At 40.0% G+C, this 16,285-nt stretch overlaps 1 protein-coding gene across 5 annotated transcripts in view; it reads right to left on the bottom strand.

The window, feature by feature from the left end:
- Positions 1-2,346: 2,346 nt before the first annotated feature.
- Positions 2,347-16,285, bottom strand: part of PHKB (phosphorylase kinase regulatory subunit beta) — a 67,340-nt gene continuing 53,401 nt past the window's right edge. For all 5 annotated transcript variants that reach the window (XM_036390112.2, XM_036390109.2, XM_036390110.2 and 2 more), the window contains 7 exons: positions 14,850-14,940; positions 13,067-13,269; positions 10,865-10,999; positions 7,479-7,608; positions 6,980-7,087; positions 5,567-5,707; positions 2,347-3,328 (listed from right to left, as the gene is read on the bottom strand). In XM_036390112.2, the coding sequence (XP_036246005.1) occupies positions 3,191-3,328; positions 5,567-5,707; positions 6,980-7,087; positions 7,479-7,608; positions 10,865-10,999; positions 13,067-13,269; positions 14,850-14,940 (946 nt within the window). In that variant the 3' untranslated portion in view covers positions 2,347-3,190. The remainder of the gene's footprint in view (positions 3,329-5,566; positions 5,708-6,979; positions 7,088-7,478; positions 7,609-10,864; positions 11,000-13,066; positions 13,270-14,849; positions 14,941-16,285) is intronic.

Raw genomic sequence — 16,285 nt, 5'->3', positions numbered from 1 at the left:
AAAAAATATGAGACCTAAATTACAAAAGCAGAATGGTTTTATGACAGTAATGCTAAAGCTGCTGTTATCAGACACTGCTTGCTGATGGACCTTGATGAGAAAACATTGCTCAGAAAAATGCCCCATCAGGGCTGTGATACCATCACAAAACTGAAACTGATACTGAGCCAAAAAAAGCCTGTTCAGATCTGCATCTCTTGCTACATTTTCAGCTGTGATGGATTAGGAAGTAATGAAGAGGATTTCTCAGAGACTGATTTATTATTAACCTGGTTGTGCATTTTTTTCTGTATCTGTTCTGTATCAGTTGTGCAGATTGATTTGTGAGAGAATAAGACTGAAAATTCATGTGGAGGAAAGCATCAAAGCCAACAGCAAAAATGCCAAGAAAGCCTTGAACTGCTTGTGTAACCTTCTTCCCTCCTGAATTCTCTGAGGACTCATGCAGTCTGAAGTGTCTGATGCATTGGGAACATGACACCTGTTAAGGGGCACAGGAATCCAGTGTGAAGTCTAGTTTTGGTAAAATTGAAGGTGACTGAGTTAGGGAGAGGGGAGTGGGTTATGTGTGTTTAAATCAGGAGTTGATACTGGAGATTGGTATATCCTCTTTTTCTAATAGTAGAGGATTTTTTTTTTCCTATGGTTTAACTAAGATAATTTGGTCTTCTAAAGAGTATCTGATAGAGGAATCTGGAAAAAGTGGTGCTAAAACCAACCTGCATTTATCCACAGCTGAACTTTAAGTTTTTCAGCTGTTGTTTTCCTATTGTTTTAATGGACCTTAATTCCCCTGTAAGCAGAATGGGTTTTCAGGTTGGAGCACTGTGAAGGTGTGTAATAAGGGAACTGAATGGTGTGAACCCTTTGGGACTTGTGTCTTTAATACCTGGAGCAACTCTATTGCCAGTAGGTCTGGCAAGGACACAGGGCACTGTAGTGACTGCTGCACCTGCAGTTACTCCCTTGTAACCCCAAAGGCATCTCCTTCCTGATCCTTTTGAGGCAGAATATTTTTAAAGAAATTAGGACCAAGTTAACCACACATCACTTGGGATGTGACTGTTTAAAAACTGTCTGGTTTACCCTTTATTTTCTGCTATGCTATTTTATAATGTAGAAAAATATTTAATATAAATTCTAGTTTCTATTCCAATTACCTTGTGTTATCTTATAAAGCTATAATTTAAAAGGCAGGTTCTGTGAGAGCCATTTGTGTCAAGCTCCTGTGTCTTGCTCCTGCTTCACCAAGAGAAAAATTAACAGTATTGTCCCTTCAGATTCAAGAACCTTTTTCAGATAATATGGACTCTGCTGGATTTTGGTATCTTCACCTTCCCATTTATCCTTATTTTGTAGCAGCTGAAAAACTGTTCCAATCATCATTTCATAAACCATGTGTTCAAGGCGATAAAGGAAAGCAGGAACAGTTTGCATGGATTTTCATTCCAGGTTTGTGTAAGGGTAAATGGTCACTGGCATTTTCATTCATTTGCAGTTCTAAAGTTCAGATGAACATCAGTAAACCTGAGGCTTACCAATAACTGAGGTGCTAATGGAACAAGAGGGAAGGAGAAAGCAGGGCTAAGAATTAAACTGAGTTGCACTTTAAATCATGTCCAATTGCAAAACCAGAACCTGAGCTACTGTCTAAGAAACTGCCAGTGCTCCTGGAGTCATGTGGAGGGTGTGCAGGTAAAGGATTGTTTCCTTTCAATAGGATTTGCAGTTTGTAGACAAGAGTTATGTTCTGTATTGTATGGCCAGAGCTATGTTCATTTCCAATATTATTGTTAAAATCTACTGGCAGTAGAGACCTTGCTGCTCATGTGCTCACTGAGCCATGGCCAGCTGCAGGCACCATGGAGCAGAAAGGACAAGGGGAGTCCAGAGCACTTGGGAGCTCCCAGGGCAGTAGAGCAGTGGAAATGCCCGGTCCTGCTGCACTGTGGGAAGCAGAGGCAGCGTTCAGCCCTGCTGCCAGCTGGGGCTGCTGCTGAGCTGTCCCCTCCCTGCTGCAGCCAGGGACAGGCACTCCCCAGGCTGGGCCCCGCCGAGCCATGGGGGTGTGCCCTGGCACCGCCTCTGCCTGCCCAGGGAAATGTGTCACAGCGAGGGGACAGCAGCAGGACAGGGGCTGTGTGCCAACAGCTCCTTCCCAGGGAGCTGCAGCTCCTCACCAGCAGGTTAATTAGCAAAATGTTGAAGGGTCTGAGCCAGAGCTTAAGTGTGTTGTGTGCTGCTAAAAGTGGCACTTCGGTGCTGCAAGGGGGTTCTAGCAGCAGGTCAAAGGTTGCACTACAGTCAGCAGGAGTCTCATTTGCATGCCAGAGTATTTTTGACAGGTTTTTCTTTTTTACAAGCATTTGCTTTTTATTATTTCACCAAAATAAAGCATATAGCATACAGTGTTTTCACACATTTAGGAGATAAATAAGTGTATCTTGAATTCTTTAATACCATGATAACATATGTAATACAAAGTTATTTCTTCATTGATTTTAATTTAAATACAGCTTGTTTGCCTTTTTTTAAAAAACAAACTTTTATTGTGTTACATTTCCCTTGTTAACTTACAGATGTTTAAATAACAACTGGGAAAATACAGTGATGTGTATTGCTAGAGATAAAAAGTTCCTCTGTTAGGATGAAACCTGTATATCGAGTTACCAGCCTGTAAATTAAAAAACCCAACACATTAAATGAATGCTGTCACTTGAACTGATAAAGAAAACCTTAAGAGAATAACAAATACTTCACCTCCAATTTGTTTGTAGAATAATAAGAAAATAATCCAGTTTTTGTATTTCCACACTGATTGGTATGCACATTAATTTATCTTCTACTTGTTTGCAATTATAAATAAATAGAGGTATAAAGACAAAATCTCATACTGCCTTCACTTGAATTTACCAGCTACAGTAGATGCATTTTTAAAATCATAAATGCATTCCCATTCAACTTAATCAAATACCACAGGACTAACTTCATGTGCTCAGTCTCATGCTGCATAGCTGAGAAAGGAGAAAATCTGGTGGCACTTGGTATCTTTAATGGCACTTCTTTCAGCAAAGGAGAAGATGCATTTGTCACTAGCCAGGGCTACCCTTCAAACCAGTCCCTTAGAACTGGCTTGAAAAATACATGGAGCACTAAGTAAAGCAACAATTCCTGTGCTGTGTGCCAAGCTTTAGCTAATGGTGCAAGGATCATCGTGGCTTGATTTCATTTCCCCTTCCAGCAGCAAAGTGATCACAGCCTTGCTCAAGTAGCTGCAAGTTCCCTTTTTTCCAAGTGGGTGGGTGTTGTAGAATGCAGTCATGTCACTCTGCAGAGAGGGAACAGAGGCTGCCATTAGTGTGAATGTGGAAAGCAGCCACGCACAGGGAAACAACAGCAACAGCAGATATGTTAAAAATGCAAATGTGGTTTTTGGACTCTAAAACTAGAGAATAATTCTGCTCAATTTTCAGAATCTCCCATATGTACTTACCTGCATCTCTTTCTTCACTGAGTTTTCCAGGACTGCACAGATACCACCTTCTTAACATTTTTGAAAATGTCATAGCTGTCAGAGAACAACTGCTCTCCTAAAACATGCAGCTGTGTGATGCCTGTGTGGTGGAATGGTGAGCCAGGGCCTTGGGTGTACTTGAGGTGTAAACTGACTGAAGATTTATTCATAAGGAAAAGATCCAAGATCCAAACCACAGGTAGCACATGAACTCATTCATTAATCAGATCACCAAAATAGGTGTCCTTCACTGAACACCTGTTTTTCACAGTTAGTGACATTAAAACACCTGCTTACTCTCAAATTATGTATTAGCTGCTCTAAAAAAGGTTGAATGCCTTAATTCAGGAAATTGGGTACTTTTATTAAATCAAGGGCAGAGATTGTGTGGAGAAAATAATAAGACTTTTTTTAGTGTCAGGGTGTGTCTGAACTTATTAGAATAAATACTTGGGAAATTTATTACATGTTAACAGGGAATCAACAAAGTTCAAAATATTTGCAAATCCATTTAAGGGAGGACCCTAGTTTAGAGAAATCAGGAGTTTTTAGCAGTGTTAGGAAATCTTGAGACAGCACCCTAAGAACAAAGCCAGACAGGGTTACAGCTACTGCCAGCAGGCATCCACCTGGGAGTATGGGAGAGCCAGGTTCCAGGAAACTTTAATGCAAGGAGCTGAATTTCCAACAGCAATCTTGAATATTACTCAGAACTCTGAACTGGGGGCTCTTTCTAAGAGACAAAAAGGCATTACATTGTTCTGAGTGGGTCTGGGCTTGGAGAAAAACAATCCATCACTTCAGTAGAGGCTAGGGCAGCACCAGTAAAAGCTGGGCTTTGCATGGAATTCTCCTTCCTGTTTGTAGGCACTGGGGATTTGCAGCTTGTCACAAAAGTCAGTAGCAAATTCCAGATTCCAGGTGCTGTGTGGAGCTGGCACTCAAGAGCCATTTGTGTGTATGATGGCCACAGAGTCAGTGCCCTCCAACATGGACCAAAAAGATCATCATTCCCAGGAAATTGTGTTCTTTTCTAAACAAAGGTATTGTGCAAACTGACACATTGCTGGGACTGGCTATCTGCCTTGCTTTCAAATCTTAGTACAAAAAATCAGTGCCACAAGAGTGAACATTGAAACATTTGAAAGAGTTCTGAAGCAGCACATTCTTCCTCATCTTTAAAAGGAACTAAAAATTCAGCAAGAGGAAGGGCTGCTGCATGTCAATGTTATGAATCAATATATCCTTCAGAGCTGGCACAGATAACTTCAAATATATTGTCCACAATAAAATGCCAGCTGGAGTGAGGAGGATCATCCTCAGTCACTCTGGGACTTGTCCCACTCTTCTACTCTTATCTCCTCCTTCAACCAGGCCAATAAACCTGGCTTTATTACAGAATTTCAGAGCTTTGAGGCACCAAAACTTGTAGTGAGACTATTCAGAGATCTTTAAAGCATGAAACCTATAATTCTAGTGAAGAAAATATTAAAAGTATTTATTCCTTTATTTGAATTTTAGCCAAACTTTTGCCAGTTCATGAATGTGAACCTAACAGAAAAATCAGTAACTTAGAACAGTTCTGTATCTCAAGTTCTTATTTTAATACTGCCAATATGAATTCTTTGGTTATTAAAGTTTTCTTAGTCTCTGTGTTCATAAGATCCTAATTTCACACTTCCTTGCTGAACTTTAGTTTCTTTTGTTATTTTTAACTCTTCTCTGTTCCAGTGCCCCTCCTTAATGAATCCTTTCCCCTTTGAGGAGAACTCTTCCAGCTCACTGAGAGTCCCATTGCAGAGCCATGGAACACAGAGTGTTCTCCTTACTGTAACATTTTGAATTTACAACTCAGCAATAAAGTGCACCCCTTTCATCTCTGCTTAGAGGCTCTTTGCAGACCTAGGCAGCACTTGGGTATATTAATTTCTTATTTGTGTTCCATTCTGAACTTCTGTCAATTGCTTTTTACTCTGAACTGCACAGAATTAACATTTAGAAGTAACTTCAATAAGAATGGTAAATTTGGTAAGACAGCAATATTTTACTCACTTGATTTTCAGCTCCCTTTGGACTGCTGTGATCTTTCTGAAAGTCATGAAATGCTTCTTGCACCACCTTGTCCAAGTCCACTTTGTCCTGGAACTCTAGCTCAGGATTTCTCTCCAGAATAACAGATATAACCATCAGCAACTGGAAGGCAGAAAGAGATTGTAAAGAAGACTTTAAATTTCATTTTTTAAAATTCAGGTTACATAATAGCACTGTTAGTAATTGCATATGCCTCTTTCAAGCAGGAAGCCATTTAATAATGGCACAGGTAATAGTGCACAGATAATAGAATCCTGACTTGGATAAAAGAATCACTGGAAAAGCAGGCTTTTATGACAGGTTACAATTGCTGGTGACTGCCTAGGTAAGGGCATGGTGCAAATGATTGACATTAACATCCAGCTTGGCTGGGAGCCAGGGAAGTCATTTTCCAGTTTATTCAGTTCACTCTGTGGCTGCACAAATCCTGTGGAGAGAGTGAAAGGCAGCAAACACTGAACCTCAGCATTTGATGTTCTGAGGCATAATCCCAGATGCTAAAATTCTGTTATGACAAAGTTTATCAAAACCAAGGAGAACAGTGAGCAGTAAAGCCTCAGCTCATCAGAACTGACGTTACTCACATCTGAAAAGGGTTTAAAATAGGCAGGTGAACATGAAGAGTGTTCTGTTGTAACATCTGCAGGCAAGCAGTGGAGTCTGCACTGGTCACCTTGGGTTTGGTAATTTTGCTATCTCTTAGCACAAACTGGGGGTGCTCCAGGGAGCAGGCTGAGCATGAGCTGTGAGGCAGAGTTTGGGGTTGGATGTTCCTGGGAGGGCACAGAGCTGGGGACCAACAGTGAATGCTGCTGAAAGGTACCAGGTACCAACAGAGCAGTGCTCCTGAGCTGTTCTCCAAGCAAACCTTGTGTGCACTGGGGGAAGGATTTAAACAGCCTCTTGCTTTCCTGTGAGGATGGGGAACACCAGGAAATGGGAAGGTGGCTGACTCAGAGGTGCAAAGCTACTCACTAGGCAGCCTCAGCAAAAAAGGAAAGAAGAATCATTCAGAGGGCAAGCTGGTTATTTTATTTTAGTTTTCCTTAGGTCTAGGAAATTGTTAGGAAAAGGCATGGGCTAAGGACTTGAAGGAAAGCTACTCTGGAGTTATTAGATTTTTACCTCCTCTGACCTAATTGTATTGCTGGTGTCATTAATATTTGCTGAAGGGGAAGAACATCATGAACTCACTCTGTTCTGAACATGTAACAGGAACCTGTTTAATCATAAAACCTGTAGAGAAACCTCTGAAGCGAGTCTTTATATGGAAAATGCTATTTCTTCAAATATTTGAGTCTAGGTTATTTGTTTGTTTTAGGCTGTAACATACTAATGCACAGTATAAAATGCCATTGATTATTGGCCACAGACCTCCACAATGATCTGCCTGTACTGAGGCTGGTCAATGTTTTGCAGCATATCTTCAACCAGGAGGGAAAAGTTCATTTCATACATCGTCATATCCGATAAGGTTGGTTGCTGAAAAACAAATCATACTTTTATTAAAAGACCACATGCATTAAATCAAACCCACCCCCAGGCAGAGCCTACTGGCTTGCTGAACAAATAACATTCAACTAAGAAATAATAACCTTTTTGTAGGATCAAAAAGGGAGCAGATTTCAGAGTTCATGACTTGGAAAGAATCTTCTACACTTAAAGTTTTATAAATGTGCTTTAATAGAAATAATTTGCTTTCATTCTATTCTAATTGTATTTTACTCCAAATGAAATAGAAAAGTTGACATTTTTTTCCCAATTAACAAGTTACTCTAAGTAAAACATGATGGCATAAATAGCCATGAACGATAAGGTGTTTCAGCATTGCCAGGCAGGTGAACAGCAGTGCCTGAGCCTGGGTGGGGATTACCTGGGGCAGGAACCTCCCTGCCACGATGAGGCCGTTGGGGGTTCTCTCCAGGATCTGCCACACGCGGTCGTAGAAGCCTGCAGGAGTTCTGTTCAGGGAGCCATCCAGCTGCCTCCTGTTCAGCCAGCTCCTGGGGACACAGGAGGGGACAGCTCAGCACACCTGGCACTCACAGCCTGCCAGGTGAGCAGTACAGACACCTCTGCTGCACACACAGCACAGCATGCAGAGGGCACACGGTCACCCTGGGGTGTCTGTGCTTTATGGAGCTGCAGAGGAAGCAGCAGCTCTGAAATCCACCCAGTGCAGGCCAGCAACAGTAACAGATCAAATTCATCAGGTCTAGTCATGGAAGAAAAATGCATTCCAGCAGAATTGTTGAAGGCAGGGGTTTTTCCTGATGGTCTGTAGAAAACAAGCAACCCGCAAATTCAGAAAATTCAGCAGAATGGTTTTGTAAAACCAAGGCTTTGAGCAAACTGAGTCACGTTCTTCATGAATCACAAATCCTGTTTGCCTTCAGAAGTATACCAGCTTTTTTCTTTTTTACTTAAAGCCATCAAGTATGGAATTTAATTTTCCTATTTTTTCTTCTCAGTGTTACTAGAGGAATGGGGTTTTAGCCAAAATGTTTAAAACACCAGCAATGGAAATTGAAGAAGTGGCATCCATGGGTCTGAATTAATTGCTGGATTCACAAGACAGATTAAGTCTTGTGTGGGTGTCTTGAATGTATTTGACAGAGAGGACTTCCTCAAGTTACTTAGTCCTTAGATGCTTTTTGAATTTTAAGTAGAAAAATCAACACATTATTTTTTAGAAAAACTCCAATTAAGTTACTGCTTTGCAACATGCCTCATGCCTTTCTGTCTTTTGAAGACCTGGTTCTGGTAGGCTGCTTGAAAAGAAAAAAAAAGGGAAATTCCCTGATCAACTTGAACAATGTTGTTTTGCAGACCTTTCTCAGCCTGGCTCAAATGAATTCAGCACTAATAACTCTGGGGGTTTAGTTTTTGCTCCATACGTATTGGGAGATTAACATGACATGCTTAGAATAAAAACACTTGTCTAGAAAATGACCTGTTCCTGCAGACAGCAGTGTGCTGGATGGAATTGCTAAAATATCTTGCATTAAAAAACTCTTAAATACTGGAGAAATGGTGAGAATTCCTTCTGAGATACAACCAGTAAAGAAAACACTAATTCTGACAACTGCATGCATGGTTTTACGCTTCATTTTCTGAGGGTAGTTCAGCCCCAGCTACACCACAAGACAAAGCAGACAGAGCGTTGGTTTGGGTTTTTCCTGTGTTTTGTTTTTGTTTTGTTTTTTTAAAGAATAAAAGGGAAAAAATTATCACTAGGGAGTGCATTTTCTGAGCAGGTTTGAGCTCTCAGTAATTGGGATACGCTTTCTGAGAACAAAGGAGATGTTTAAAGTTAACTCTGTAAAGCCAGGGCTAAGCCAACATGAGTGTGGGCTCTTTTCCTGTATAACTGTATTGGATAAACATGGCAAGGTAAGAAAAAATTTCTCATAAATCACTTCTCAATTAAACACTAAACTACCAAAAAGTTGTGTCTACTATGGCAGTTTCATCTTATTCTCTGTACAGCTCTGTCCTTGGATTAGGAGAAGAAAACTCTCATAAAAGCAAAAAGACCAGTGGTGTATTAAAAATAACGAGTTGTTTTCTTAATACAAAAAAGGAAGAATTTGAAGATGTCAAAAATGCTCTGACCCACCTACATTAATAGGGTCAGAAAGAGAGTCTTGCAAACTGAATAAGCAAAGTGAGTTTCAGAACTGTTTGGACCATTAAAAGAACAATGTTCCATTTAAAAAGAGTTTCTTGCAATCTTGTGCCCCACATAAATAGATTAAAAAGTGTAATCTGTGGAGTCTGTGCTTGCAAAAATGTCTTCTGTGAAAACCTGGAGAGAGGTTACTTGTGGAGAGACTGTTAGGGAGGTAAATAGACCATTAGCCCTTTCTGTATGACAAATTAATTGGCAGTGAGCTATGGTATCACAGTAGCAGAGATTTTTTTTCTAAAAACATCACAAGAGTAGGAAAAGCTGTCCTCAAAAAGAAGAAAAGAAAAGGAGGAGGAAGAAAAAAAAAGGGAGTATTCTGTATTTCCTGACAGGAAGAAAACTTTTAAAAACAAGTCACTAATGGGCAGGGAAAAACGAGTTAGCAATACTGTACAGGAAGAAGCTGTACAGGATATGCTGGTGAGTTTTTGTACTCAGATGACCCAAAAAAGAATCCTCATCCTCAGAAACCCAAGCCAAGTGCCCTTCAGTGACCTTCCCTGTGTGTTACAGGCATCAAAAGCAGCAGCTGCTGTGGCAGTGCAGGTAAAATCCCTGACAAAAGGTGGTGCTTGGATTCCTTACTGAGATTGAGCAAGTGCTTCCTAAAGAGCATTAATATTGGATGGAAAATGCTGCAAAGGCCTTGTTCTGCTGTGGTTTCACAGGACAATGTCAGCACCAACGTGAGCAGAGCCAGCAGCAAGAACTGCTCAGCACAGCCAAGGCTCTGAAAAGCATCTGGGAGATAGAGAACAGAGCCAGTGGGACTGAGAGATGAGGCAGTGACTGAAGGAGCTCTTTCCTCAGGAATTATAGACTGGGGAGAAACACAGGTGTGTCTTGAATGAAGCAGGAACATAAACAGCAGGATGTGTGCTGTAATTCCTCTTTGTTGAGAGGAAAAGCCCATCACCCATTCAGTCAAGGACTATGGAAATGATCAGCAATATGATGTGCCAAAGTTTGACTTAACCAGAAGTAAAACCAAGAGGAAGAGTTTTGACTTCACTCTTATCAATAAAGTTAAGTAGAAATATTGCAATTTTAACTTATGTCTTGCATACTTGGTATCACAATGAATGTTCTTTTTGACAGCTGGTTACAGCTTGGAGAAAAGATTCCAACTTTCAGGCAGTACCACTCTCTTTTAAGAATTCTAGAGAACATCTGCTCTTACTCATATAATAACCCAGAAGAAAGCAGGCACTGAACAGCAGATAAACTGTTCCTACAAGTCACTTAGGTGGAGGTATTGGGTAATTTTTGGCTTCTTTCCCCACCTCAAAGAGTGTAACAGTTCACATTATAGCAGACAGATCTCTATTCTCTGGCAGTAAAGAGATTTCCACAAAGATAAAGCTGAAAAGAGAATATGCAATAGAAAAGAAACAATTCTATAACCTGGGCCCATGTGAAAGAATGAAAAAGTGCATTTTTGCTATCTTCCCTTTAAAAATTACAGATGATTACAGATGCCTGGTGATTTCAGGTGCACACAAAGCAGTTCAGGAATGAAATGTACTTGAACATCAGTGAATGAGCTCAGGAACCCCAGCCCTGGTTACCTGCCCGGCTGCTGAGGCTGCAGGATGTCCAGCAGGAGCTGCTTCACCTCGCTGGGGGACATCTGGTACAAGTCCTTGGCTGGCATATCCCCAGCTCTGATCTTCAGCTCATACTTCATAGCATGGATAATCCATCTACACGAGGGGAAGAACAGATTTAGTCATTCAATACAAAGTTTCCAAATAGGAAAAATCAGTCTAATAAAACAGCTCCTAAGAATTCCACACAATCCTGCTATTTGGCTGGGACTTGCATAAAATATCAGACAAACACTCTCCTGCTCTTCCTGTTTGATTGGAACATGATACAAGCTGAAAGGAATAATGCAATTAAGAAATGTGTTGTGGACCGTGTTTTCCACAGAGAAGATTGATTGGACTACATTCCCTGTATTCCATGTTCATTGAGACCAACATTTACCTGCCTTTTGATGTTAAAATTCCTACTCAGAATTATGCTCTGCCTATGTATGCATTTTGCTGATGAGTTTTAAAAAGCCATAAAATTTACAATATTTTACATTTACCAAGACTTCAGGGCTTATTTCTAGTTTTAGCCTTTGAAATTCGTTTTTGCAGTCTATCACACTTTCTTTTTCTGCTCCTTTTTGAAAAAAATTTGATTCAATAAAAATATAGCAACAGTGAAGATTTTTAGCCTGAGGTATCAGAGGGGCAGAACTTGGCAAAGTGTTGAAGGAAAATGCTGAGTTTTATTGTGCACATTATGTAAAACCAGTGCTCCAGCCTCTGATGCAATATCAAAGATGAAATAAGGTACATCAGAAGCCAGATAAGCACAGAGCTCAGCCTCTTGCCCTCTCCACTGGTTCAGTTCCAGTAGGCATTACTAACAAAAGGAAACTGAACTAGTTCTTCTTCAAACAGTCCATAACAGCTGATCAAGGCTGGGGTACATCAGAGCCTTTCTGTGTTTATCTGAAAATGCAGTGAGAGATTCAGGCTCTCATCTCCACGGCCACATTCTGTGGCTAACCAGGTGCAGAATGTTTCTGCGTACATAAGTCAAGTCACACTCCTTCCTAGGGAGTTCTCAGTAACTACTCAGAATTTGGAGATGCCTGGCCAGCTGATCCAGTGTTCACTACATCTGAGGTTTCCAGAACCGTGCATTGGAGGTGCAAGGTACCAGGGAGTATTGGGGTCCATTACATTAGCAGAACATGCTACTTTCATTTCATTTAGCAGCTGATGAGTCCTTCTCTTGTTACTAAGATGAACAACACAGCTGGCTCAGGAGTTCTTTCCCCCCTCATGCCTCAGATGTGTCTGTGTGTGAGTCCCTCACAGGTATTTTCCCTTTGCAGTGGCCTGCAAACCACACCAAAGTCAAGGGTGGACCTTCTGCTGAGCTCTTCCCTGATAAGAGGTGAAATCAAGTCAGTTGGCTGGGAGTTTTTACAGTAATAGGGCTGTCAGAAACTTGATCTATTTCAACATGAAACCCTGAAAACAAATCAATAACAAGACACTAAATCAAATCATTATCAAACTGGAACGGCATTTCTGTGAGAAGGTTAATTTTGCTCACTGGAGTGGGTGATAACACTGAAATAAAGGAAATTGAATCTCTAGCATTAACCTTGGGAGAAAGAAAAAAAGTTGCAAAAAGGATTAGCTACAGAGAATAAGGAAGGGGAGGAAAGAGGAGTAACATGGATCTGTGGAGGGGACAGAAGAGCATTTAAGTGCAGAAGGATACTTCCAGTTAAAAGTAATACTGGCAATTTTTTGTTTTATGATGACTGGAATGTACTGCTAAAGAAGAAATATTAATCTTGTATGCTAGAAAAAAGGCTGCTGGTATCTACCTCCAGTGCTGAAATGCTGTATTTTTCTCTATGGGAAAAAATATGGAAGATGAAACACTTAAGTTCTGATTCTAAAGCACGCTCACTGATTCAGTAAATCTCAGTCAGTAGCACCTGGCCTCTTCAAAGAAGTGCTTATTCAAATGCATGTCTCTTCCTAAATGTGAAAAAAATAATTAACTTCTGTGGGTAGCAAAGGAAATGCAGATCCCATGGAATGTGACAGCACTCCAGCACAGCCTGTTTGTAGGTCACCTTGTCAAAGAACAGAAGAGAACAGGTGGGAGGTAAATGATGTTTTAACCTTGATTCAAGTTTGTGGCTCTCTGAAGTCTATGTTCCCCTGCAATGCCAGAGGTGCTTTACTGACCCAATCCGTATCTTCAGCATGCCACTGAAGAGCTCTGGGGAATTGGAGATGATCCAGCCAATGTGGATGACCAGCTCCTGCTGCAGCACAGCTTCTCGCTCATCTTGCAGGCGGCATTTATCATAGATCATGTCCTTAATCACTGCGGGTGACAAGGGGTTAGAGATAACTGCTTCCTCCTGGCCAAACGCTCCCAGCGTCACCTGTGGCACAGGGAAAACAATTCAGAGGCTAGGCACAGCAAGAAAGCACTGCAAAGCAATTCAGAAACTAACCTGCACCAACTCTGCTTTGCTTCTTAAAAATTTCACAATACAGGGGCAGTTTTACGTCAATGGCTGATGCTTGTTAATACTGTTAATTGGATGCTATTGAAGTAATAAACTTCACTAACAACCACAGTGAATATGGAATCTATTTTTCCAAATTAAAATAAAAATACAAGACCACTGCTTTATAATCAGGTTATAATCAGGACTGTACATTAGGTTTAGACAGTTATATAATTTCATACATTTCAGCTGTAGAACACAATTAAAATTCAAAATTAAATTTATAGTTTTGTTTTCTTATTTCTACTAGCATGCTAAAAGTTACAGCCTTAATTTAAGAAAATATATTGCTGGTACCAGATTGTTTAACCACAAAAAAGGAATTTATTAAAATTCTGTTTTGTTTTTAATCTATTGTCAGTAAGACAGCAACACTAGTTTTTCTGCTATAATAAAGATCAAGGAAGGGATGTTAGGTTCAAAAGTTGCCAATAGCCTCAAATTATGCTGCATGCAGGTGTGACCTTCTCTACAGCTGAGTAGCACCATAAGCACAAATCCAGACCTCAGTCTGGGGTAAGACAACAACATTGCATCTAAGCAGGTATACACATACACATGTTTGACACAGAAATACAGAAATGTTCAATTTGTATTATTTAGAAGCAACTATTCATGAATTTAATTAAAATTATTGTGCTGGGGAAGAAAAATAATGTTCTCCTTAGGAAAGGAAAAAACACAATTAAACTTTCTTTGAAACAGAAAACCCTGACAGAACTTTTGCTCAGCTGCCACCCACGTGTTGTGTCATGCTCAATCACACAGGGAATGATTACATTTTCATTAAAGAAGTCTTTCAAAAGATGCTTTAATACTTCACTGCATCTACTTTTGTCAAGTAAGAGGGCATATAGATAAAATCACAGAAAGGTTTGGGTGGGAAGGGACCTTAAAGATCATCTTGTTACAACATTCCTGCTCCAAACCCCCTCCAACCTGAACACTCCCAGGGATGGGGCAGTCACAGCTTCTCCAGGCAGCCTGTGCCAGGCCCTCCTCATTCTCACAGGGAAGAGTTTCTTCCCAAGATCTAATCTGAACCTGCCCTATTTCATTTTAAAGCAATTCCCTCTTGTCCTGTCTCTACATGTGCTTGTCAAAAGTCCCTCTCCAGCTCCACTGGAGCCCCTTTAGGCACTGGAAGGGTTTCCAAGGTCTCCCCAGAGACCTTCAACCCAAGGAGTTCCAGAAATCATGCCCCTTCCTGTCTTCCATAAATGCTGAACTGTCTTTTCAGTCTTATTCTTTCATGAATTAAGATTATTATTCAATTCCAAATACAATTATTAAACATATATTTATTTTCTCTAGATTTCTCTTCTTTGGTAAGGTTTTTTTAAGCCATTGCATACTTTTAAAAGAAGCATCAGAGGCCTTGAAAATGAACAAGCCATTTGTTTAGTTTCTGTTATCATTCCTTAATGCAGTTCTGAGGAGCAAAGACTTACCTGCTTGCCCTGAACTAAAACATTAGTAATAGATGGTGCAAGGCTGTCCACTAGTTTACCTAAAAGACTTGCTGCGAAGCGCACAACAGACCTGAGGGCAGAAAACAGAGCAATCCCACTACATATCACATGCTAGTTTAATGAATTCAGATAGAAAGCTGCAGTCTGCCACAGCAGAATCTCAAAATTAACTCAGTGAATACATACATTATGTACAAAGTGGAATTTGGATCAGGTTTTATGCAATCTTCTGTAGGTTCTCATTTTTTAGTTCAGATATAGGTTAATGGATCAGAAATATATTTAGTTAGAACTCATTAAACTACCAGTTCCATAAAAAGCTTCTTGTTCTCTTCTCAACACCATCTTAACCAAAGGCAGGTAAGAGATGCCAGCTCCTCTCTTATGACATTTTCATCATTTTGCAAGATAACTTTGGTAATTTTTACATTTACTTAAGGAAGAGTCAGAAAGATTTTGCAAGAGAAAGTATAACACATAACACCAAAGCCTTGCTGTGTGTTCCATGCTGAGGTAATATTTTGCATGTGCAGCATGAAAAGAAGAGACTTGTGTCACCTGCCAGGTTAAAAACAAGCTGTAGCTTCTAAGAACCACATTTTTCCATGTATGCAGGAGGTGGTTAAAGATATGAATACATTTAATAATAATTTCCTGACAAAATACCAACCTAACAGAACGGTAATTGAGCTTTTCTAGCATAGGTTTTGAGGCTACTAAGAATCATTTATTCACAGAGATGAGGAATAAGCTGTAATATTCTATGGTGTTAGTAAAAAACTCAAACAGTTGATGTTGATTCCTGTGAAAACTGCTACACACTCCTTAAGATCAAGAGCAAAGCATTTCAAAAATGCATTAGCTGATACCATCAAAATGCAAATAAGCAAAAAAAATATCTCACAGAGCTGCACTTCAGATTTCTGGGCACTTTACCTGTTTCCCATGTACCAGTAAAGTAGTAATATGTGGGGTTATAGAAGAAGAAAATTTCTGTGCAAATGCAGCACTGTAGCGCAACACCAACCTATATGTGTGTCACATGGCAATCAGGGAAGAGAAATGAAAAACAGTTTACATATTTTGTTCCTAAAAATACTTCTGATTTTTATTAATTACAAAAAATACCACCAAGGTATTTTGGGTCTACCTCATTATTGGCAAAGGCCCACTTAACTGCATGTAGAAACAAAAAAAGAAAAACATATTTATATTTACTGACCTGTAAGGAATAGTTACAGAGTGAGAGAACAGAGTTCAGGACAGGCTTGACTTTGATAAAAAGAAATTAAACTTCTACTGAGCTTCAGGGCAAAGAAATTAATAAACAACATGTAAATATCAACCTACTTGCTGAAACTTTTTAAAGTTATTGTGTCAAAGTCAGGCTTAAAGCAAATTACTTCAGGGCAATA

The sequence above is a fragment of the Molothrus ater genome, chromosome 12, assembly GCF_012460135.2.
Source record: "Molothrus ater isolate BHLD 08-10-18 breed brown headed cowbird chromosome 12, BPBGC_Mater_1.1, whole genome shotgun sequence".
Lineage (NCBI taxonomy): Eukaryota > Metazoa > Chordata > Aves > Passeriformes > Icteridae > Molothrus > Molothrus ater.
Note: the sequence above shows the minus strand (reverse complement) of the source record. Positions and strands in the feature narration are given on the sequence as shown.